Source organism: Pezoporus occidentalis, unplaced genomic scaffold (genome assembly GCF_034315485.1).
Source record: "Pezoporus occidentalis ecotype Australia unplaced genomic scaffold, CSIRO_AGI_Poc_V1 ctg68, whole genome shotgun sequence".
Lineage (NCBI taxonomy): Eukaryota > Metazoa > Chordata > Aves > Psittaciformes > Psittacidae > Pezoporus > Pezoporus occidentalis.
Genome location: NW_026916030.1, coordinates 488,959 through 509,929, shown reverse-complemented (window position 1 = coordinate 509,929; position 20,971 = coordinate 488,959). Strand labels below are relative to the sequence as shown.

The 20,971-nt window shown below is 50.0% G+C and overlaps 2 protein-coding genes and 1 long non-coding RNA gene across 9 annotated transcripts in view; 1 reads left to right on the top strand and 2 right to left on the bottom strand.

Moving 5' to 3' along the window:
• Positions 1-591: 591 nt before the first annotated feature.
• WDR5 (WD repeat domain 5) lies at positions 592-12,706 on the bottom strand. The gene is made up of 14 exons (XM_062641210.1): positions 12,542-12,706; positions 10,729-10,915; positions 9,807-9,915; positions 8,586-8,659; positions 7,596-7,685; positions 6,854-6,943; positions 5,619-5,702; positions 4,991-5,046; positions 4,804-4,850; positions 3,961-4,036; positions 3,506-3,539; positions 3,074-3,148; positions 2,553-2,640; positions 592-1,652 (listed from the first exon to the last, which is right to left on the bottom strand). Exons 2-14 carry the CDS (start codon positions 10,807-10,809, stop codon positions 1,552-1,554), a joined length of 1,005 nt encoding a protein of 334 aa, XP_062497194.1. The 5' UTR covers positions 10,810-10,915; positions 12,542-12,706; the 3' UTR covers positions 592-1,551.
• Positions 12,707-13,256: 550 nt separating this feature from the next.
• LOC134175359 (uncharacterized) lies at positions 13,257-17,283 on the bottom strand. Its single transcript, XR_009968988.1, has 3 exons — positions 16,058-17,283; positions 14,315-14,462; positions 13,257-13,492 (listed from the first exon to the last, which is right to left on the bottom strand). It is a non-coding gene; the product is annotated as an uncharacterized LOC134175359 (long non-coding RNA).
• Positions 14,320-20,971, top strand: part of BRD3 (bromodomain containing 3) — a 33,486-nt gene continuing 26,834 nt past the window's right edge. For 5 of the 7 annotated variants that reach the window (XR_009968986.1, XR_009968984.1, XR_009968987.1 and 2 more), the window contains exon 1: positions 19,280-19,459. The gene's annotated coding sequence lies outside the window, so the exon portion shown is untranslated. Of the gene's footprint in view, positions 14,448-19,275; positions 19,460-20,971 lie in introns of those variants that run through there. The other 2 variants (XM_062641204.1, XM_062641205.1) reach the window with 2 other exon arrangements.

Here is a 20,971-nt window from a genome sequence, read left to right as displayed (position 1 = left end):
AATGTGAATTCTATTTTTACATATGTAAAAGCAAACCCATACATCATGGCTTGCAGTTAGCACCGTCTCCGAGGGTAAAGCGACACAGCTCCGGAGCAGGCACCGGAGAGAATTGTACTGCAATTGATCTTCAGCCATCAAGCACACGAGGTTGATGCCAAACCCATGGATTTTTGGTGCCCCAGGAACACGGCATCCCCTCCCAGCAGAACCCTCTGGCTGCAATACAAGCTGTGCCCAACACAGCCAGGTCCTGGATCATCCCCCATTGCCCACACTGTGAGGGCAGCAGGATTGATTCACTTCCCCATAGCCAACAGCCTCTGTGCGAATTCGTACCAACGCTGCGCCTGCCAAGGACAGCTCCTATTGAACCCTCTTCCTTTCTTACTAGAAATTCTGACCTGAGTTATGCTCCTCTTTTCTGCCTCCACAGCAGACGTCAAGCACCACGATGCTGCTGCTCCTTTCTTCCTGTTCCCTTCCTCACTCAATGGACCTGCTACAGAAGGCTCTTCCCCTTACAGGTGTTTCTAAGGGAGGCTTCTTTGGTCACAGGCACATCACATTAGCACACTCTTACCACAAGCATACACAGAAAATCCCACCTTTTTATTATGGCATATGGCATTTTTCTGGATGTGTAAATACCACATGGGTATGACAAAAAGGGAAAGAAATACCAACGCTGAAACAGATACAGAGTCATGCCATTATCAATACAGCTTCATACGATGGATTTTCAAGATACAAAAGTCTGGGTTGGGGTTTTTTTAACTCTTTACATTGAAGTAACTTTACAGTGTTCTGTGAGCTTTAGAACCAGAAGAGGAAACTTAAAATATGCTGAGAACAACTACAAGCAGGAATCATTTTAATGGTTAACAGAACTGTAACTCTGCTCTAGAACAGCATCTATTAAACACACGTAACAAGAGGTAAGCAACTATACAGAAGGGAAGAGGAGATTTCACCACAGGAGTCAAGTCAGGGGCAGGAAGAGGGGGGTCTGGAACTGCATGGTTTTATTTGGTCACAAAGTCTGAGCTGAGTGTTGAAAATGAAGCACCCTTAAAGATGCAGTATTTCTATGTAAAACAGGACAGAAACTTCCCAAGAGACTAGAACCTACATTCTGGAAAGGAAAATAAGAAATCAGACATTAAAAAACCCTCCACACATCTCTAGGCTTTGACTTCACTTACTGTGAGAGAGGCGATGGCAGCGCTCCCGCGTAGCAGCAGCGCCCAGAGGCACCACCACGGCCATACAGTATCTTTGGGGTGTCCAATACAGGGCGATGTCAGGGTGATCCAGGGCTGCCAAGGACCAGGCAGGGGAAGGAGAACCACATCTTGTGTGTGTTTTCCACCGCGTTGCCCGGTTCTAGCAAAGAGCTAAGACGTGTTCTTTGGGCCAAGACTAACAGAAACCACTTTATCAAACACTCTTCGGGTTTCCTGCCAAACTGCATTTAATATTCTCATGTGGGTTTTTAGTATTCTTTCTTTAAAAGCATTTCTCCTGACAGTCTCAGTGATCCCGCAGCATTTAACAGTCACTCTTCCACAGTTTAATTGTTTTGTCGTTTTCTAGCGCAGCCGAGGCAATGATGTTTTCTGTCGGGTGACAAGCTGTTGAGATTACAACATCTAAACAAGGAGAAGAGACACAGATATCACTATCTGCAGCAGGGAGAGCTGGTGCATAGCAGACATTTCTGAAACCACACCTGCAAACAGCATTGCTGAGTTCCTGGTTCTTTAGAGCACAATTACAAATGCAATACTTGCAAATATCTGACAACTGCTGCTCCTGTCAGAGGAAATACTTGCCAGAAGAATTGCTAGTCGTAGTTGGAAAGTGTTTGACGGATTTCACAGCGTGAGAACTCTCTGGATTCTGGTTCTCACTTACTTCACAGCCAGCACTCTTGGCATGTTATGTCAGATAGCTAACAAAAACCCAGGTCAGTTTTTTCCTGTCCATGGAAGATATTCCCACCATCCCATCCAATGCTCAGGGAGCACTGAAGAGCCCTGCCCCAGCCCAAGAATGAAAACCTGCTGCCACTGGCCCCACTCAGAGACCAAATCAATGATCCTTCAGGCTGAAATTTCCACCAGATAACACCTCAAAACATGCTCAACTCTGCCCCCAAGAACAGGCAGATGTAGCCATTTACAAACAGCAGGGGCACATCAGTCCTTATCCTTTCAAGAGCTGCAGCTTTGGAAGGTGTTAACAGGCAAATCAAAGTCACTAATATTACAAGTCACTTAAATACTCCACCAGCTCTGAACTCAAGGAAATCTCTTTTGTAAGCTGGTGTCAAAGTTCTCACAGTGAAAGAATAAACGCTTGTGATGCCCATAAAAAACCCTTCATAAAAAGGAGCAAACTCCTTGGGCCCAATTAAGCTTCAGCCAGCCAAGAATTTTTGGGTTTGACAGTCAAAAGCTAAATATCAGAGAGAAAATGCTCAGGATGAGCTCTCATTACAAGTGACATGAGGGATAGTCCATCAATAAAACCAAAATCCTCTTCCACACCTGTGTGTCCTTGTAATTTCTGTACAATCTCTTTTGTCTGAAGGTTCCAGATATAAACCAGGTTGTCTTCTGAGCCGGACACGATCCACTGGAGAGGTAGAGAAAACACAGTCATTTTCATCTCTCTTCTCATCTTGATCTGCATTCAAATTCAGTCAGCATTTCACTGCCACCATGTGAAAAGGAACTCCCAACACTACAAGACTGCTCCATGTGGTTCATCCTCTCAGCACCTCTGTTCAGTGCTCAAAAGCAGCAGAAAGCTTTGTTCTACCCTGTGTATGCCAGAGCAACAGGTGCTAAGGTGGTTCAGTGTGAGGAGTAAACCTGTCCCATCACCTCAATGTACGAACCTATCATCCAGTGGCTCACTGCTAGGACACCCTCTTCCCCGCTGCACTACAGCCCCTGTGAACCAGCACCCACCAAAGGAGGTTTCCATTCCCAAACTCCTGTTTCAGCTCCAGAGAAAAGCAGTAAGAACTGCACGTTGGCAAAGAGCCTCTCCCATAACCACTGACCTTTCCACCAGTGACGGAGAAATTAGCAAATATGCAGTACTTCTCGTTCTTGTGTCCTGTGTAGGTCTTCAGGCACTGGAAGTGAAGAGCCACAGGACATTAACACAGCTGGGAGGTAGTTTTCTAGTCAAGGACAAACTCTTCTGGCAGAAAAGACTAACACATCTGCTTGTGCTTCCCAGCCTGCCGACTTATCTAGAGCATGCAGGGGGCACCTCTGCCCTACAACACTGAATGGTTCTGAAGGGGGGGGTGGAAGCCCTAAGTTTGTCACATTACCACAGAGAGAGAGCAGCAGCAACTTATTGTTCATGAAACAAATGCAGAAATAAAGCGCTACTTAATGTCTCAGTTAAGCAAAAAGCACTTATGAAACCCAGATTCTCCTATAAGCTTAGTGAATTCTATATAGTGAGGTAGGATTGGGTTTACCTTTCCTTTGCTGTAGTCCCAAAGTTTAAGAGTGCTGGAAAACAAGAGAAAACCAAAGATTTTAGTTCTTGGGGTTTGGATTTTCTTCCCATCTGAAAATTTCTCAGTAGCAGCAGTTCCTCCATAGCAGAGTTGAGCAGTCTTTTACAGGTCGTATTTTCTGACTCTCAGTGGTACAAAAGAATCATATGATCAATGCAAGGAAAAGCTGAGGTTCTGAGAGGTACAAGGAGGAACGAATGGGTGTTGCAGTCACTAAATAGTGCCAAGACAACCCAAGTCCTGCCTGCGCCATTAGCACAGCTCAACACTTCACCGGCTGTTCAAGTTTGATAGTATATATGGACTTGTATACCATTACTACGGTAGCTAAAGAGAAGCAAACTAGGGGTTTACCTGCCACTCAAACACCCCAAAGCCTGTGGGGATTTTCTGTTTGGTTTTTAAGTACTTACTTGTCCAAGGTTGCAGCTAATATGTATTTGCCATTAGGTGAGAATTTCACAAAAGACACTGGAGGGTTATCATCATCTACAGTGAAAACAAAAGCAACATTAGCTAGTGCACAGCTGCACTGTCTTGTCCTCTGACAATAATGTGTTAACTGTCTCACTGAAGCAAGCTTTCAGCTTTGTTGTCCCCTGCTATTTCAAGAAAAAGAGGTGTAGGAAAGGTGATTGTTTTGATTCATTTAAGAAAAGCACTTTTCTCACATTTTAAATATCCCTTTGTAACTGAACTTTCCTTCCCTGCATTAGCAGGTACCAGAGCAAGACCTTTAAAAATCATTGTATTAGAACACATGCCACTGATCTGCAGTGCCATTTAACTCATTTATAAAATGCTCTGCAAGACCAGGAAGGACTAGGGAACACATGCCCAACCGGTGGTTTCCCTTCATCAGCCATACTCACAAGACACCTTCATGCACCTCACAACAGTCACAGACTGCCCGTTTCCATTGCATCCAACAGCGCAGACAACTTTGTGCGGCAGTCTGGAACTGCTGCATGGCAAGCTCTGCACAGCTGAATGGCAGAAAGCTTTGGGAAACTTCTGTGATTCTATTCTATGATTTATTCACCTATACTACAGAACACTCCAACTCCAGCAAGTTTCCATTCATGCAAGAGGCTAGTTCCTCTTATTGCAACAGACTGGAAGAAAACAGTGTACTACCACAGCAGGAAGAAGATATTTAAATGGAGCTTAAGGAAGCCACTGTTCACAGCAATGATGCAGAATATTTATGTCACAACAGCAAAAATAGAGCACAAACAAGAAATACTCCTACTCACCAATCAGTGTTTTCAAGCACTGGCCTGATGCTGTATCCCAGATTCGACTATTAAAAACACAGCAGAACCATTACTATTGAAGTTTCTGTTCTGATTTTAACATTATAAATACAAGCTCTTTTTAAAAGAGTCCTTTTTTAAATGCAAAAGGTTTGAACAGTGCCACAGGCAGGAACTAAGCACTTACCAGAGCCCATCATAGCTACTTGACACTATCAGGGATCCATCACGATTAAAATGCACCTGTAATATTATAGAAGGGGAAAACCAGCTTTACCGATGTACATAAAAGTCAAATGTTTAAGCTCCACTTTAAGTTGCCTTGCATTACTGACTCTGCAGTTCACGTGGACAGAGGGAGAAAGTCAACACAACATACAGACCACAGGCCTGAGTTTAGATGGGCAATATGATCAAATCAGATTCCTTCCCCTCAGTTTGTCTGGCATAATTACAAAGAGGGGTGGATGTTAACTACAGCTGTTCATCCAAGCATTAGGGACTGGAATATGTTTCCTCAGAAGCTAAGAACACATGAACACAGACATGCTCTGATCAGACATGATTAGGTGTGAACAACACAAATGCAACAGATGTACAGGTCATTCTCTGAGCCTCAAGTGATCACAAATGTATGCCCCAGCTAGGCTCAGGAATGACTGGCACACCATTATTCCCTGCTCCCCACATTAACACCCAGGACCAAGATCCATACCAGTCTTACAGAAAACACTGCTCACTCCATTCTCACTGAGCACCGGCTCTGCTAAAGAACATAAGCATGTTAGTGCCTTCATTTATCAGAAGATACTTACAGCTGAAACTGGGTCAGAATGAGCAGGTAACGTCTTGAGGCACTTCCCTGTTTTCACGTCCCATATCCTCACGCTTTCGTCAAACTGAAAATTGAAGAAATGCACAAGGTGGTTTAATGATGCACCTACTTGAGGCATGCGAGGTGTTATAGCTTGACCACATGCACGTGCCCTCCTCCAGCTACACTGAGCTGCATCAGAAAGCCTCGGAACCAAGCAGGGCAAAAATAACAGACTGGCACATAGTTCCCTGAGCTCCCCCTCTCCGAGCAGGGAACCTGCATGCTGGGGATGGGTTAAAGACGTGACTATGTCCCCAAGCAAAGACAGCAGTGGCACTGCGGAGCTCAGCTGACTACAAGCTGTGTTTGTGGAGAAAGAATGGAAATGGCAAAGGCTTGTGACTGGTACCCCAGGTCCAAGCCCTAACTAACCATAACTAAGACCATTTTGTAAGGCCAGCAGCCATTCTGAGACTGAGTGTCACATTTGTCCCCATTCCCTCGTTATCAGGCCCCGTAGGTCCTTGGAACCAAGCAGACAAACCAAACGGCTTGCTTCGTCCCATCCCTATCAGTGTCAAGATTATTCCCCTCCTCACCAGCCCTGAAGGTCCCAGGCATGCAGCCAGCATGGTGATGGCCATCACCCCATCCCAGAACGAGCTGCAACAGCACACTGAGTGCTGCCTGCAGAATCGAGCAGGGACCCTGGCCTACAACTGTTCTGGACACTGAGACCATGACCCTACAGCAGACAGGGACACCCCCCACCACCACCTGCTGCCTCCAAGGACTGAGTGACTCACATTCTTTTGCACTGTTTTCATGTCTAGATTGTGGCTGTTATCACAGAATAGTTAGGGTTGGAAAGGACCTTAAGATCATCTGGTTTTATCAATGCAGCCAACCATTTATTAAGACCTGACCCGATCTGCAGAGGGCCCAGGTGACTGAAGTTATAATTCAGGTTAAGTCAGAATCCAGGTGATTAGAAATTTTAAGTTGCACTATAAATTCTGTATTATGCCAGCTGCATGAACTGCATTGATCCCGCTTGTAGAACCCTGTGCCATTCTCATCAGAAATTTTCTGTGCTATACTAATCACACCCTCTGATTTAGTGCCATCGGCATTCTGCCACGGATCCCTAAAAAAACCTGTGTGTGCCCCAAGTGAGGGGTAACTGGGGAGTGCAACACTTGCTTGGCAGAAAGGGACAAAAGGACCACTTACTGATCCAGATACGATGAGGTTTGACTGAGGGTTGAAATTGCAGCAGAAAACATAGTTACTGTGCCCTTTCAACGTCTTCAAGCACTTACCCTGAAATAAGATTTAGCAGAGTTAAATATCTTTCAGTGCCAAAAATGCATTCAGATAAGCTGCATTAACATTATTGTGCAGCACACAAAGAAACCTGCTCTAACCCAAGACCTAGATGGGCAGAGGATCAGCTACAGCAAAACAGGAAAGAAAAAGCACCCTTATTTTTAGTGACTGCAGCCAAGTTGCAAACCCTTTGGGCAACTCAGGAGAACCAAGCAGTTAACACACCTAGTCAAAATACATGCAAGTTTGTCATTGTCATTGCAGATAAGGAAGGGGGAAAGAAGCAAAACCAAGTGAGGCTATGACAAGAAATTACAGAGGTTTCAGCTGAGATGCTGCTTTCAGAAACAAAGCCTGCAGCTGCATTGTGACCATGAGGCTTAAGTGCTCTCAGAAGGTGACCGGATTCTTCCTGATACCCATAAGCAGCCCCTCTTTTCCAAAAGCAACAGCATATCTCACTCTTCCTCACAGCCCAGTCAACCAGCAGCTCGTTACAAGCTGGAAAGATTAAGTGTTACCCAAACAGGAGGTAGTGCTTAACACTAAACCTTCTCTCATTGTAACACATCAAGGCTGTCTCCCAGAACATGAGTGAAGATGCCAGTGCTGGGGAGAAGGCAGATAAGCAGTAATTTGTCCTTACCGAGCTTACATCCCATATTTTGAGTGTTTTATCATCAGAGGCAGACACAAGAAGGTTGGAATCTGATGACCAAGCAACATCAGAGATACCCTAAAACACAGAAAAACAATTCTGAGCTCTGCTTGTTCACTGACACAGGAAAATGGAACACAGAGACGGCATGTGCTCTGCACAGCTGAATCTTGAAAGAAAATGCAGCACTGAGCTCAGAATTCATTGATCAGAGCAGGTTAAGAGCTCCTTGCTGGACACTTGCTCATTTTAAGCTGAGCCATATACTCCAAAAATACCAATGGCTTGTTCACACAGCTTTTCTATGGCCAACAAAGCCCTTTCCTGGCACTCGTAACAGTTTGCTATCTAACTAAACTGAAGAAGTGGCTTCTCGTCATGCCAGACCGCTTGCTCTTTATCATCCGAGTCCCTAAACGTTGGAGAACAAATTACACTGGTTTTCCTTGAAGCGAATCTTCGTTTTTGCTTACGAAGCTTCAGCATGTAAGAAGCTTCAGAAAACAAAGCTATGGGGCTGGGAGTTGTGTTTCTTCAGAACTTTGCAGAATGAGTAAGTGTTGTGTTTACGTAGGCAAACCCACAAGAAAAATTCAATCTCCTTAAAAGGCAAACCATTCTCTCCATACACAAAGGGAAGATGGAACAGGACACACTGTTACAGTCCACAGGGGTTTCACCCAAGCATGTACTGCCCCATGCCCGAGGCTGGTGTCCTCAAAAGGCAGGGACACAAGACCAGCAAGGGAGCGTGCAGGCAGGGACCCCATCAGCAGCCTGCACTTCACCCACACTTCCAGCCTGCCCTGGCTTACTTCAGCAATTCCAGGCTGCTGCACAGGCCTGCATAAAGAAAGCAGCACAAAACAAGACCAAAGAATAAGCCTTCCACACTTGTCAAACTAAGCCAGAATGGAAACTTCCGGGTGAGGAAAAGTAAATTCATATTCAAGCGCCCAGTAACCTCCTCGTACTCACCAGTTTATGGCCAGATATTGTCTTTTCAAACTTGCCATCATACGCTCCCCAGATTTTAATGAGTTTGTCAGCAGCTGGAAAAGAACACACCAGATAAGAGATATTCCTATGGTGGCCCTTCCAACTGGGAAGAGACATCTTAACTACACATCTGCAAGCACTGGGCAGTCCTCCCTCCCCAGCAGGCCTAAGTGTAGAGGGTGATAGGCAGCTTGCAAAGAACAGCTCCATACACACCACGCTGCAGCAGCTGAGATTACATAAACTGCCTGGAATGCACAGTCTCCAGCAGCTTCAGTTCCTCTGATGACAGTTTGGGTTTCTACTCTTGTTTTAGACTGCCAGTGGTAACAGCAGTGCCGGGCCATAGGAATCCTGAAACACTTCTGCCCAAACCAAACAAACATTACCCCACAGGCTGGGCTAAGTTAATGCCTGCAAAACCCCAAATGTTAACTTGCAAAACACACCAGAGAAAAAGGTTGATATTTGCCAGAGGTAGAGACTGGAAAATCTGAGAAGGGGGGCGGTCATGGAGACACTCGAACATTAAAGTGATTTCTACATGGTAACTGGACTTATTAAGGCCATTTGCAGTGAAGCCAAAGACCCAAGTCATTCCCATGGCCAGCAGATGCTCGAGTGGTCCCAGCAGATGCTCAAGTGGTCCTCACCAACACATTCAGCAATGTTCTTTTCTACTGCCCTTATACACGGATCCTCTCTGGATCAGAGGGTCACACAAACAGGTTTTCAAAGGAAAGCTGTCAAGCAATGTTGACCACAAAAAACCCTTTAGGAAACACCAAAGCTGATAGGAAGAGGACTTGATCCACCACTGAAGAGAACAAGAACTGAAACACTATTTATAATATCCTGCATGTTTCACTGCGTTAATCAAAGGCTGTGACTTACTGACCAGTGCAGGCAGCCAGGACAGAGGCACGTGGCCAGCCTCTGTACCACACTGTGTAGCTGAAAAGCTGAGTGGGTCAGGCCCTCCAATTTGCAACACACAGAAGGTCCAGTGTTCAAAGCCACAGAACATAAAAAGCTTAAAGAGATTATCTTGGAGACTGAGAGCTTTGATATTGCTCCTTTGAAGAAAAACCATGACACTGCATCCCTCCTCCACCTGATGGAGGTAACACTGCAGACAGGCAGCTCTCCAAAGCCCACGCTGGCATGTTTTAGATGAGACAAGAAGGAAGCAGTACTTACAGGAGCTGGCGAGCCACTCTCCATTAGGGCTAAACTTTACTGATGAGACTGCCTTGGTGTGTCCTGCTAATGTGAACTTCAGAGCATAGTTTGGTTTTACTGGTGCAGGCTGTAAGAAAAATACATATGAGCAAGTTGAATAAATTCCAGATCTAGCATCCCACTGGGTCAGCACGCAGTGACAGACTGCATGGATGTCCACTCCAGTACAGATGCCAGCGTTTACAACTGTATCATGTCTCCCCCCTGCCTCCAAATTCAAATAACACCAGAACAAATACCCTTGCTGTCTGGGCCAGCAGTGCCTCCCTGTTGCATGCACAACAACTCACCCTTGATAGGAATTTCAACCAAGCCAGTAACAAACAGGGGAGAATAATCCAACAGCCCAGCCATAAAGCGCTCGGTAGATCAAAATACTCCTCTTGCTATTGATCTGTGGACTGCTTTTAAGTGTTTGCAGTTTTCATCCTTACCATGAATTAAATCACAGGCCAATTCCTTCAGACTCCTAAAATCCTCTTTTTTTTCCCTTTTCACCCTTTGCAAAGGCTTCACAACATCTCCTTTGAGCATCTGCAGGCTTCAAAGAATCTGCTTAATTCCCCACTTTGCAGCTATGCTCACAGATTCCCTGATTCTCCAGTCACCTCCAGGCATTCCCAGGATACAATCAACCTCTCTTTTTAAGGCTCCAAGTGACCAGGAGGACTTTGTTTGCAATCCCCGCCCAGCCCTGTGGAACAGGCTGCGCTCCATCGCCCTTCCCATGAGACCCTCAGCACGTTTCCAGCTCAGACAACAGCAGAGCCTGGCAGAGATCTTCATCTACAGGAGAACTCGACCGATGCTGGTTCGGCTGCTGAATATGCAGGTGCTGCCATGTGTATTTACACAGATACTGCTGGAGCCCTGCACACACCTTGCTCTGATTGGTTGAGGAGGAAGGAGTAGATTGTGTTTTGGTGGATTCTGCATCTGGCTTCTTTTCTTCTGTTGCCATGGTTCTGAAGCTGGCAAATGAGACTTGTGGTGCTTGAAGAGGAGAATGAATGTGCTGCTTCAAAAGGCAGCTCTTGCCACAGACAGAACGGCTCTGAAATGCAAACCTGGAAGAAAAACAGAATATTCTCATTAGCTGTCAAAGAGATTCTCAGCAGCCAGAAAAATGAGAGTACCTAACTGCAGGAAACCAGGATGAAAAAACATAATCTAGATCCCGTTAGGAACACAGCAGGATGGCAGGCCTTCAGACCTACCAAATGTGCAAGACCCAAGCCCAAACCACAGCCTTTTATTGCAAAGCTGTTAGGTGTGGCAGAGTTTTCACAGCATGTTCCCCAAAACACTTCTAACAAGCATTTAGCAGACAGTAAATACCAAGGCTTGTGCAAAAGATGGAAGGAACAGCCCAAGGCCTTTTTTTCACGTTTGTTAAGGTTCAGAATACAAGACTGACATAAATACAAAACCTGCAGTGGCATTCCCAAAGCTTAGGCCTCTAGGAGCTTCCTTTCACCTCAGAATGCATGTATTTCAGTCTCATATTTCCCTCTTAAATGGTCAGGATATCAAGCCATGGCTTGGCTATCAAACCCTGCCCTTCTCCACCCAAGACTTCTCACACTGAAGCAGCCTCGTGCTCACCCCACCAGATCCACGATGTGCAACAAACCCTCACGGTGCTATGCCCGTGTTCAGCAATGGGGGCTGGTGCTGCAGAGAGAAGAAACCTCCACTGCAGCTCAGAAACAGGAGAGCCTCCAGCTCACGCTGCCAGGATTTGTCTTCAAAGCGTGCTCATGATACCCCACCACTGGTGCCCTTCTTTGTGCTGGTGACAGCAGATTTTGGAGCAGCAGCACTTGCCGCTTCAGCACATACTTGGCATTGTAAGCATCTCCCTCCTGGAAGGGAATCCCAGGCTGGGTTGGGCTGGAAGGGACCTTAAAGCTCACCCAGTTCCAACCCCTGCCATGGGCAGGGACCCCTTCCACTGGAGCAGCTTGCTCCAAGCCCCTGTGTCCAACCTGGCCTTGAACACTGCCAGGGATGGGGCAGCCACAGCTCCTCTGGGCACCCTGTGCCAGCGCCTCAGCACCCTCCCAGGGAAGAGCTTCTGCCTCAGAGCTCATCTCAATCTCCCCTCAGGCATGTTAAAGCCATTCCCCTTGGCCTGTCCCTGCAGGCCCTTGTCCAAAGCCCCTCTCCAGGCTTCCTGCAGCCCCTCCAGGCACTGGCGCTGCTCTCAGGTCTCCCCTTCAGGAGCCTTCTCTTCTCCAGGCTGCCCCAGCCCAGCTCTCTCAGCCTGGCTCCAGAGCAGAGCTGCTCCAGCCCTCGCAGTATCTCCGTGGCCTGCTCTGGCCTGGCTCCAGCAGTGACGGGGATCACAGAGCGCTGCCCCCCCGCAGCACGAACCGGGAACCCGAGTTACCGGACGCAGCGAGGCCCCGGCGCTGCCCCCGCACACCCCCGAGCGCGGGGCTCCCGGCACCCCCACGGCCCCGCGGGGCCGAGCCGGGAGGCCGGGGGGTCCCTGCCCGAACTTCGGGGTCCGCTCCCGTCCCCCCCCTCCGCCGCAGCCCGCACGCGCGCGCCGGGAGCCGGGAAAGGCGGGAGCGCGGCGGCGCGAGGCAGGGCCGGGGTGGGCGCGCGCCCCGCCGCGAGGAGCGGGTTCCGCGCGCTGCCCGAGGGAGGCGGCGCCGCGCGGGGAGCGGGCGCGGGCCGGGCCTTACCGGAGAGCGGGCACTGAGCGGGGGGGGGCGGCGGGGCCGGCGCCTCCTCCGCGGCGAGGAGGAGCGCGGCCGCGGGAGGGGAAGGGGGCGCGGCAGCAGCTCCGGGGCCGGCGGGCGGGGGAATGCGGAACGGCGCCTGCGCCGTGCGGGCCGCAGGCTGCACAATGCCGCTCTCCCGGGAGAGCTACGGCGCGGCCCGAGGGACAAAAAGCAGCGCTCGCGCGCGTGGGAGGAGTGTAAGGGACGCGGGCCCTGGCCCCGCCCCGGCCCCGCCCCGCCCCGGCCCCGCCCTTCCTTCTCCCTCCCCTGGCGGGGCTGAGCGGCGGCGGGGGCAGCTCCGGGCTCGCGGCCGTGCTTCTGCTTCCCCCCCTCCGCCCTCTCCCCGCCACCCGCCGGCTCCGGGTGTTGCTGTGGGGAGCGGGCGTGGAGGCGGCGGCAGCGGCAGGCAGCGCCCGGGCGGGCTGTGGTGAGGGGCGGGCCTCATCCAGCCCGCGGGGCAGAGCCGGTACCGCGGAGCGCGGCAGCCCGGTACAGGGCCCTCGGTGTGTCAGGTACACGGGCTCTCTCTGTACACCGTGCCAGGTGGGCACAGCGCTGCTGTGCTTCACATTCCGCCGGGCCTGGCCGCAGCAGGGCCGGCTGTCAGGCACAGGCCAGCCCCGGTGGGAGGGTGCCCCAGAACCACCGGTACAAACCGTTGTGGCAAGCCCAAGCCTAAAGCAGCAACACAAGTACTGCACGAGGCTGATGTGTGAGCCATTAGCACCGTATTTGCCTGGGTGAGCGTGTATGTAAGGCACTGCACTGGTGTACACGGGCCCTGACTCAGAGAAGTGTTTGATTCAGTCAGGCCAAGCAGGCGTTAATGGTAAGGATGTGTTGGAGCCCTGTGCTGGAGAGCATTGCTGTTTTCCGAACAGCAGCCCAGCGCCACACAGGACACGATGCAGTCTGCTTGCAGGAGGGAGGGAGGAAAAGGAGACACGTGTCATGTACTGGCCCTTTGGCACAGGAGGATCTTGGGGCTCCCGTGGCAGTTAAGAGAGGGAAAAAGGAAGAACCCCCCCCCTGTGGTACAGTGAAACCCTTCTGCAGCCTGAAATGTGCAGTGCAGGTGCAGGTCTGAACCCAGAGAGCTGAAACATGGGGACAAAAGCTGCACTGGGTAGCATTAGGAAAGAAACCCAGTTCCTGCTGCTGATCGCTCTGCTTGGTTTTGGCTCAGTTTTCACTCTTAAATCCTGAACAACCCCTTAGCTCTGAGTTCCTGCATTTTAATTTTTGTACCAAGCTGAAAGTGTGGTACACTGCACTTGGTGCAGTGCTCAGGCACACACTAGACTGGGGTTCTGACAGCATGACATTTAACTTGTTGGTTATGAGTCATCTGTGAGGGTCTTTCTTGCTCCCCCAGCGCTGCTGCCACAGCTGGGATCAGCAGGATGTGGTGTCTGTCCAGATTCCTTCCCTGGAAAAGCATGGGGCTTGGCAGGCTTCTCCCTCACAAAATCTTTCATTCCGTTTAGTTCAAAATAGCCTGAACTGGTGACCTGCCAAAATACACTGTGAACGACACCTGTCTGAGGGGGTTTGAGGAAAGCAGCTTCCCATAATGATGAAAGGGAAAGAAAAGGCTGTGAGTGGCTCAGATGACATGGAATGAGTGCTCTCAGTGCTGCTGGGGTCCCTTTGGGTGGCTTTCAGGGTGTCAGGAACAGAGCTGAGGCCAAGGGTCCTGCTGTGACTAATGTATGATTTTGTCACAGGTTCCACCAGGACCCAGCCCTGTGGATAGGATCCAGAGGACATCCATGTTCGTGGAAAAGCTCCCACTAACTTCAGCACATGCTGGACCCGCTCTCTAGACCTGACTGCTGCAGACAAGCTGGTGCTTACATTTGCAGTGGTGAGTAATAAGGCACTAAGCTTACAAGCTCTGTAAACCCACGTTTACGTTCTGGCACAATTGGCAGGCTCAGGACGTTTTTGTGCTTGGGCCTCTCAGCAGCCAGGGAAGGGGGAACAGACTCACCGTGTGAGTTACACACTGCTCAAGGAACAGAGGGAGGAAGAACACATGAGAGACCAGCTGCATCTTTTAGGCTTTTAAAGAGCAGCTACTCTCTGACACGGAGTTCTTTCTGTATGGTTGCTAATACACTGCTCTGATTTGTTCTAAATCCCTGATACATCACATACATTTCTTCTGGGATTTAAAAACAAACACTAAACCTTTTCCAGGCTGATATTTCTACCTCCCCCAGTACAGCAGGAACCTTGCTTGCTTCACTGCCAACATTTGTTCATTTAAAACTAGGAAATCCTACCCCAGTGGAGCGCAGGTAGGATTTGATTCATTCTGCCCTGGGAGGGATGTGTACAAAACGCAGCCTGGGCACAAGCGGCCTCTGGAGGCTGAAGAGCTTCGTTCAAAGCAAGATCATTGAACACTGCATGTATCGAGCTCAATGTTAGTAAAGACCTGCTAAGAAACAGTCCATGGTTTTGAAGAGAAGGTAGGACTTGACACAGGACTAAAGTCCAGCTACGTGCTGTCCAAAGCAGATTCCCTCCCAATGGAATTTACAGCCAGTAAGCATATAAAGACTGCAGATTCGAGAGCCCCAGCCTGAATCACACACAGCCTGACTGCCAGACGTGATGACAGCCTCTCCCCACCACTTCAGCTGGAGCAGCAGGTTCTCAGCACTTCTGTGGGTCGGGAGCTTCATTCTTGGCTGGTGCAAATGGTTGCAACTCCAGTGAGCAGCCAGATCAACATGATTGGCTCATACTCCTGAGATAGCTTGAGTGAAATCTGAATATATTTATTACTCCTTGTAATTTAGACATCACAGTGTTTGAAAGTGTTACTATTTGGTCACAGCATCTCTTTGGCATTCTCTGCAGTCTTTGTAAGAGGGCAGGAGGAAAAGTAAGAAAACACACAGGAATCCATTAGGGCTGTACCCAGCTGAAATCTAGTGTGTTCTGTTAGTTTAAACTGCCAGCTCATTAGCACACACTAGTCACAAGGTTGCTTACCTGTGCAAACCACTGTTAACAGCAGGTGCTGGGTCTCTACATGATACTCACTGTGTAACAAAACCATTTAGATGCAGCTGATATCCAAAGAAATGTATTTACTGTGGCCAAAGATATGTGGCCATATTAGCTGGGCAGTTTCTCTTCACTGTTCAAATTCTGTCATCTTGTCCCTCTCTTCTCTCTCACAATAGCTTAGGCCTTTGCTCTGCTTCTTCCCATACATATAAATCTTAGTCCGCTGTATACCAGCTTCCAGCTCCTCCAAGTAATGCTTCTTGCTACATCCCCATAAAAGGCACTTGTATATTTGCAGGTAAACACTTATGAGATCCTTCAGGTCTTGGATAGCTTGATTCTTTCCTGCCTTCCCATCAGTTCCCATAGTGCTGCACCTCTGGGGGCTTGTAGACATCCTGGCTCCTGGATTCCCTGTTTGGGGGCGCTGCTAACCCCTTTCCAGATGAAGACTGAAGAGACAAAGGTCCCGCAGGCACTGACAGAGTCACTGACAGAAGAGTGGCCTCACCAGCTGTTGTGTCCAGGCTCTCCAACCTACAGAGTACGAGTCAGAGGAGCCAGGTCCCAGTTCTGGCTCTGCCTGTGGTTCTCTGCATCATCGTATTCCCTCTCGGCTTCCTCAGCTGAAAAACAGGAATCATAATATTTCCTTACCCACAGAAGCTGTTGGAGGATTACTGCATTGTTGTGAATTCCACAGATGAAAGGTACTACAGAAGAACAAACGGCAATTATTGTTTCAAACCCCTGCCCTGGGCCTGTCATCCTCAACTCACTGAATAACACTGACTCAATTGAGGAAATCCTGCCACCACAGTGAAGAAAATTATTGGTAAAGATGACTCTCTGTTGCAATAAGAGCATTTATCCGCTTGTGTTCAACTCCCTTCTGTCTGCCACTGGATGATCGGAGTTGTATAATCCCAGACACTGACTACATGCTCTTAAGCAGTCTTCTATTTGGGCACTATTATTTCTTTATCCCAAACATGGCTGTTACTGAATAAATTCTCTTCTTGTAATGTGCAATGACATTCATTCTGTTACAGGCTCTTCTGTGAGTCTGCTCATATGTGAGGTCTCTTGGAGCCCACACAAACAGTCAGAATGGCCAAATTCACCTGCCTGAAGGTGTGTGGGGCTCACATCAGCCCTCTGCATGCATAGAGATGTACGGAGTGTCTGCTGTGTGCCCCGTGGAGGACAGGGTGCACTGCTGACCTGGCATTCATCCCCCTTCAGCAGCCTGCTCCACTTGTAATCCCCAAGTCCAAATCCTCACAAAGAGCTCCCTTCCAGCAGGGAGCTGTGGTTTGGATGGTGAAACAGACACTGAAAGGTGAGGTAGAGAATCAGAAGCTAACAGTTAGAACCTCTAACACAGCTCAGAAACAGCAGGCTCCAGGTCAGTTCCCAACAGACCCCTGCTGTTGTGTGTTAAACACTGTTGGGTGCAGTCATGTGAGACACTGAGTGTGCCCAGTTCTCACAAAACTCACTGGCCCCAGAGACACAGGTATCTCCCTCTTCTGTTCCCATAACCCTCATTTTCAAAAGACTCAGGTCCCACTCTGACACCAAGAGAAGAGAAGCAAAACGTGTCAGTGTTTAACAGCCCTAAAAACCACTCTGGTGTGGCACAGATAAGGCATTTTCTTGTCAAAGCCTATGGACAAAGCTTCCTAGGAGGATGTATGTACCAGCGTGCATGAAGGGTTAAAACTAGTGTATTGGCAAGGAATAAACACACTCAGGTGTTAGTTAACAAGGTACTAATTGGGTAACTGGAGGTGCAACATAAGAGGCCACAGAGGCTAATCAAAGAGCTTTGGGTGAATGGAGGATGCTCCTCTGAGCTTGGGGAGGAGGAAGAGGTAAAAAGCTGTTGTTGTGGTCTTGTGTTTTATGGAAAAGCTGGCATTGATGTATTTCCAGAGCAGGCAAACTGTTGTATCTTGTGTGTAAAACTACCATGACAAAAGAATTTCTAGTTTAAAGATTGCACCTATCTGTTCCTCAGCCTGAGTGCTTTAAATTAAGCTTGAATCTTTCTAGTTTGACTTCACTGTACCTCCTCCGGAGCTTACTCAAACTGAGCCAGGCTGTGCCTGTTGGGCTGAAGCACTATCCAAACTCACTGCCTTGCATAAAGAAGGCTTTGAGGATCCTTAGAAGATTTTTGCTTTCCTATTCCCTGGGAGGATGCAGCTGGGTTCTTCAGGTGTAGGCTTGCAGACCTGCAGGTAGGTGTGTTACTGGTGTGCTCCAAGTTGAAAGTTGATAGTAGTAAAATCTCTGGGTGCAGTTTCCCATGTGAATTGTTTTGCCTGCTCAGCCTAATGTATCATGAACGTTACAATTTGGGTTGAAACTATCTTATGTTCACCCAGGTGAGATAAGGAAGCGTGAGGTGTAGTTGGAGACTGCTTTTGGGTTGCAGTTTTGATGCACTTGCCATTGCCAGGTTGCGTTTGGATTTGCAGTGGGACTGTTGGATGGTCAAGTCAAAAAGGTCAGTTTGAGGAGGAGCCCAGGTCACGCACTGACTGGGGGTGTGATGCACCCACCTTCAGTGCTGTCTGACAAAGGATATCCCAGTGTGAGCAGGTTCCTGGATTTCAACGTGCCTTGAAGTTGGTGTTAAAAAATCACTTTTCTTGGGTTTGTTTCTGGTATGTACACAACCTCGGCTTCATCCTGAGGCAGCCGCACACCTGGTGCAGTGAGGTCTTCCTGAGCATGTCCTGCCTGTGCAGATCCCGGTGTCTGTATCACACCTCCTGAGAACTTCAGTCCTGTTGGTCACGTTTTAAACAGCTGGAAATAAGATCTTCCAATAAAACTGCCTTCACCTTATGGCTACACTGAACTGACCTACTGGCATCACAGTGTGGCAGCCTCTGCAGCTTGTGTGTCCACAGCCACATCCTAAAACTGCTCCTTACTTGATGTTGGTGCTCAAAAGCTTCCCCTGGACTCATTTATGTTTCTAATTTTTGTTTCTACCTTTCGTGCTGCAGTAATTAAACTGTGTTTTGGATTGCATCAGCTTTGAGCTGCTTTATAAACTTCTGTTTGCATTGTGGATTCGCTGCAGGACACCGGCTGGGTTGGAGTGTGCCTGAAGTGCTGTGGGAGTGCTCGTGTTTGTTGATGCTTCCGTGTGTGTACAATTCCTGGTCTGTTATTGTATACATAGGATCAATTGTTGTAAGCCGTTGACAGGATTGTGAAGCGCACTGACCAGCGCAGGCTACACCCGGCTCTTCATGGGCTTTATTTTTGCACTTACTACTCGCACTGGTGACGCTCTGTTTTTATTGCGGCTCGTAGTAGTTGTTGTGTAATAACCGTGAGCGCGCACCGCCCGGCGCAAACCGGGACTGAACTTCACGATAGAAGCGAGCAGAGCGGGCTGCGCTCTGCCCCGCGGTGCCCCGCACCACGCCGGGGCTCGGGGTCCCGCACGTTCCCGGCTGCGCTTTGACGGGCTCTCGTCGTGCCCCGAGCCCGGGGGGGAGCCGGGGCTCCCCGGTGCCGTGCGCGGGGTCTCACGGCGCGGTCCCCCGGGCCCGGCGGCTCCCCCTCTGCCCGGGGCATCCCCCCTCCCGGTTGTGTCCCTGCCGGCGGCGCGGGGGGGAGCGGGGCCCTGCGGCTGCTGGGGGTTGTAGTGCCGGGGCCCGCGGGCGCCGCTGCCCCGGCCGGGCCGGGACTACCGCGCCCACACGGCCTTGCGGCCGGCGCATGGGCTCTGGGGCGCTGTAGCGCATCTATTATACTGCCTGGCGAGGATAAAAAGAAGAGCAACTGGAGGGACTATAAGGCAAACGTTGCTGGAGCTGCCGGGGCAAAGTAATCTATTTAATCTTTCCCTTTATTCGTTAGATGCTTGGGTGTGCGCCGCTAGCACTGGGCCATGGTTTCTGGAGGGAGGGGGCCGGGGAAGCAGCGGGACGAAAGCAAAACCCACTTGGGAAAGGCCAATGCTGATTTTCTTTAATTTCTCCCTCCCCCCTTCTCTCTTCTTCTGCTCGTTCCTGTTGCGGGAGCCCCGCGCCGCTCCCCGCCGCCCCGCAGCCTTTGTGCGCCGCGACAATGCAACAAAGCGCGGCGGGGCTGGCTGCAGCCTGGCCATTGATTTCCTCCCGGCCCCGCCGCTCCTGCCCACCCTTTTCTTCTTCTTCTTCTGCCGCTTCTTCCCCATCTCCTGCCCCCCCTCCCCTGCTCGCCGAGCGCCCGCAGCCGCCGGGCCGGGCTCCCCCCGCAGCCCCGCGCCCCGCGAGCGGCGGCTCCTTCCTTCTTTCCTATTCTCTGTGTTTTTCGTCTTCCCCCTCTGTCGCTCGCCTTCCCTCGCCCGCTCTCTCTGCCCGCCATCTTTTGAAGGGGAAAATAGGGGCGAAGGAAGGGAGAGCTGCGGGCGCCCTTAAAAACAAGGAAACAAGAAAGGGAAAAGAGGGGGGAAGCGGAAAGAAGGGGGGGAAGAAAAGCGGGCGGGACCCGGCGGCAGCAGCTCCGCGGTGCGCGGTCCCGGCGCCGGGGGCTCCGGCGGCGGCTCCCTGCGGGGCGCGGAGCGGGGCTCGGCGGCGGCTCCGGCCATTTCCCGTCGGTGGCCGGTGAGCGCGGCCGGGCGTGCGCGGTGTTGTGCGTGCGGAGCGGTGCGGGGCTGCGCTCCTGGAGCGCACCCAACTTCGGGAAATGCTCGGAACCAGGGGCTCGCTGCCTCAGCTGGGTGCGCGTTAGAGGTGTCAAAGGAAACGCAGGTCACGGATTTATATATAGAAGTGTCGCGCTATAAATAATGGTACCGATAATAAAATGTAAAACTTCCAAACTCGCCGTACTTTCCTCAGTGCGCGCTCGGGCTCCGCGCTCCCCGGCGCTGGGCACGGTGTTACCTGCAGCCCGCTTGGTTTCGCTTTCAAACAAAGCTGTAGTGTGCGGGTCGCGGAGCTGCGCGGGGTCAGTGCGCGGGGCGCTGCTGCGGGATGTGCTTCCTACAGAACCGGCTTTTGACAACGTGGAGTGGGCGTTCTGTGCGGTTCGGGCTCGGTGACAGCGCTGCGGTGTGGATGTACCTCTGTGCTGATGCCTTCGGGAGTCAAAAGTTACTAAAATAAACTTCTTTCGATAAACAAATACAATGGCTTCACTAAGTCACTTCGAACTTAAATATGTATGTTTACATCTCTAAGTTCCCGATGCTGGTAAATCTGAGCAGAGCACACCTGCTGTCCCTTGCTGGGGGAACAGGAAAGTGTTTATCTAAATATGCTGGTCAGTGTTTCCAACGTGCTCAGTGTATGTGAGTGTGCTCAGGAGTTGTCTCTAAATTAAACTGGAAGTTTAGGTTTAAAGCTGATGCTC

Coding starts and splice junctions, on each gene's coding strand:
- WDR5 (XM_062641210.1), bottom strand. CDS start 10,809: ATGGCAACAGAAGAAAAGAAGCCAGATGCAGAATCCACCAAAACACAA. Junction 7,686..8,585: donor CAATATCTGGCCATAAACTG/GTGAGTACGAGG, acceptor TCTGTGTTTTAG/GGTATCTCTGATGTTGCTTG. Junction 1,653..2,552: donor GAAATTACAAGGACACACAG/GTGTGGAAGAGG, acceptor CTCCTTGTTTAG/ATGTTGTAATCTCAACAGCT.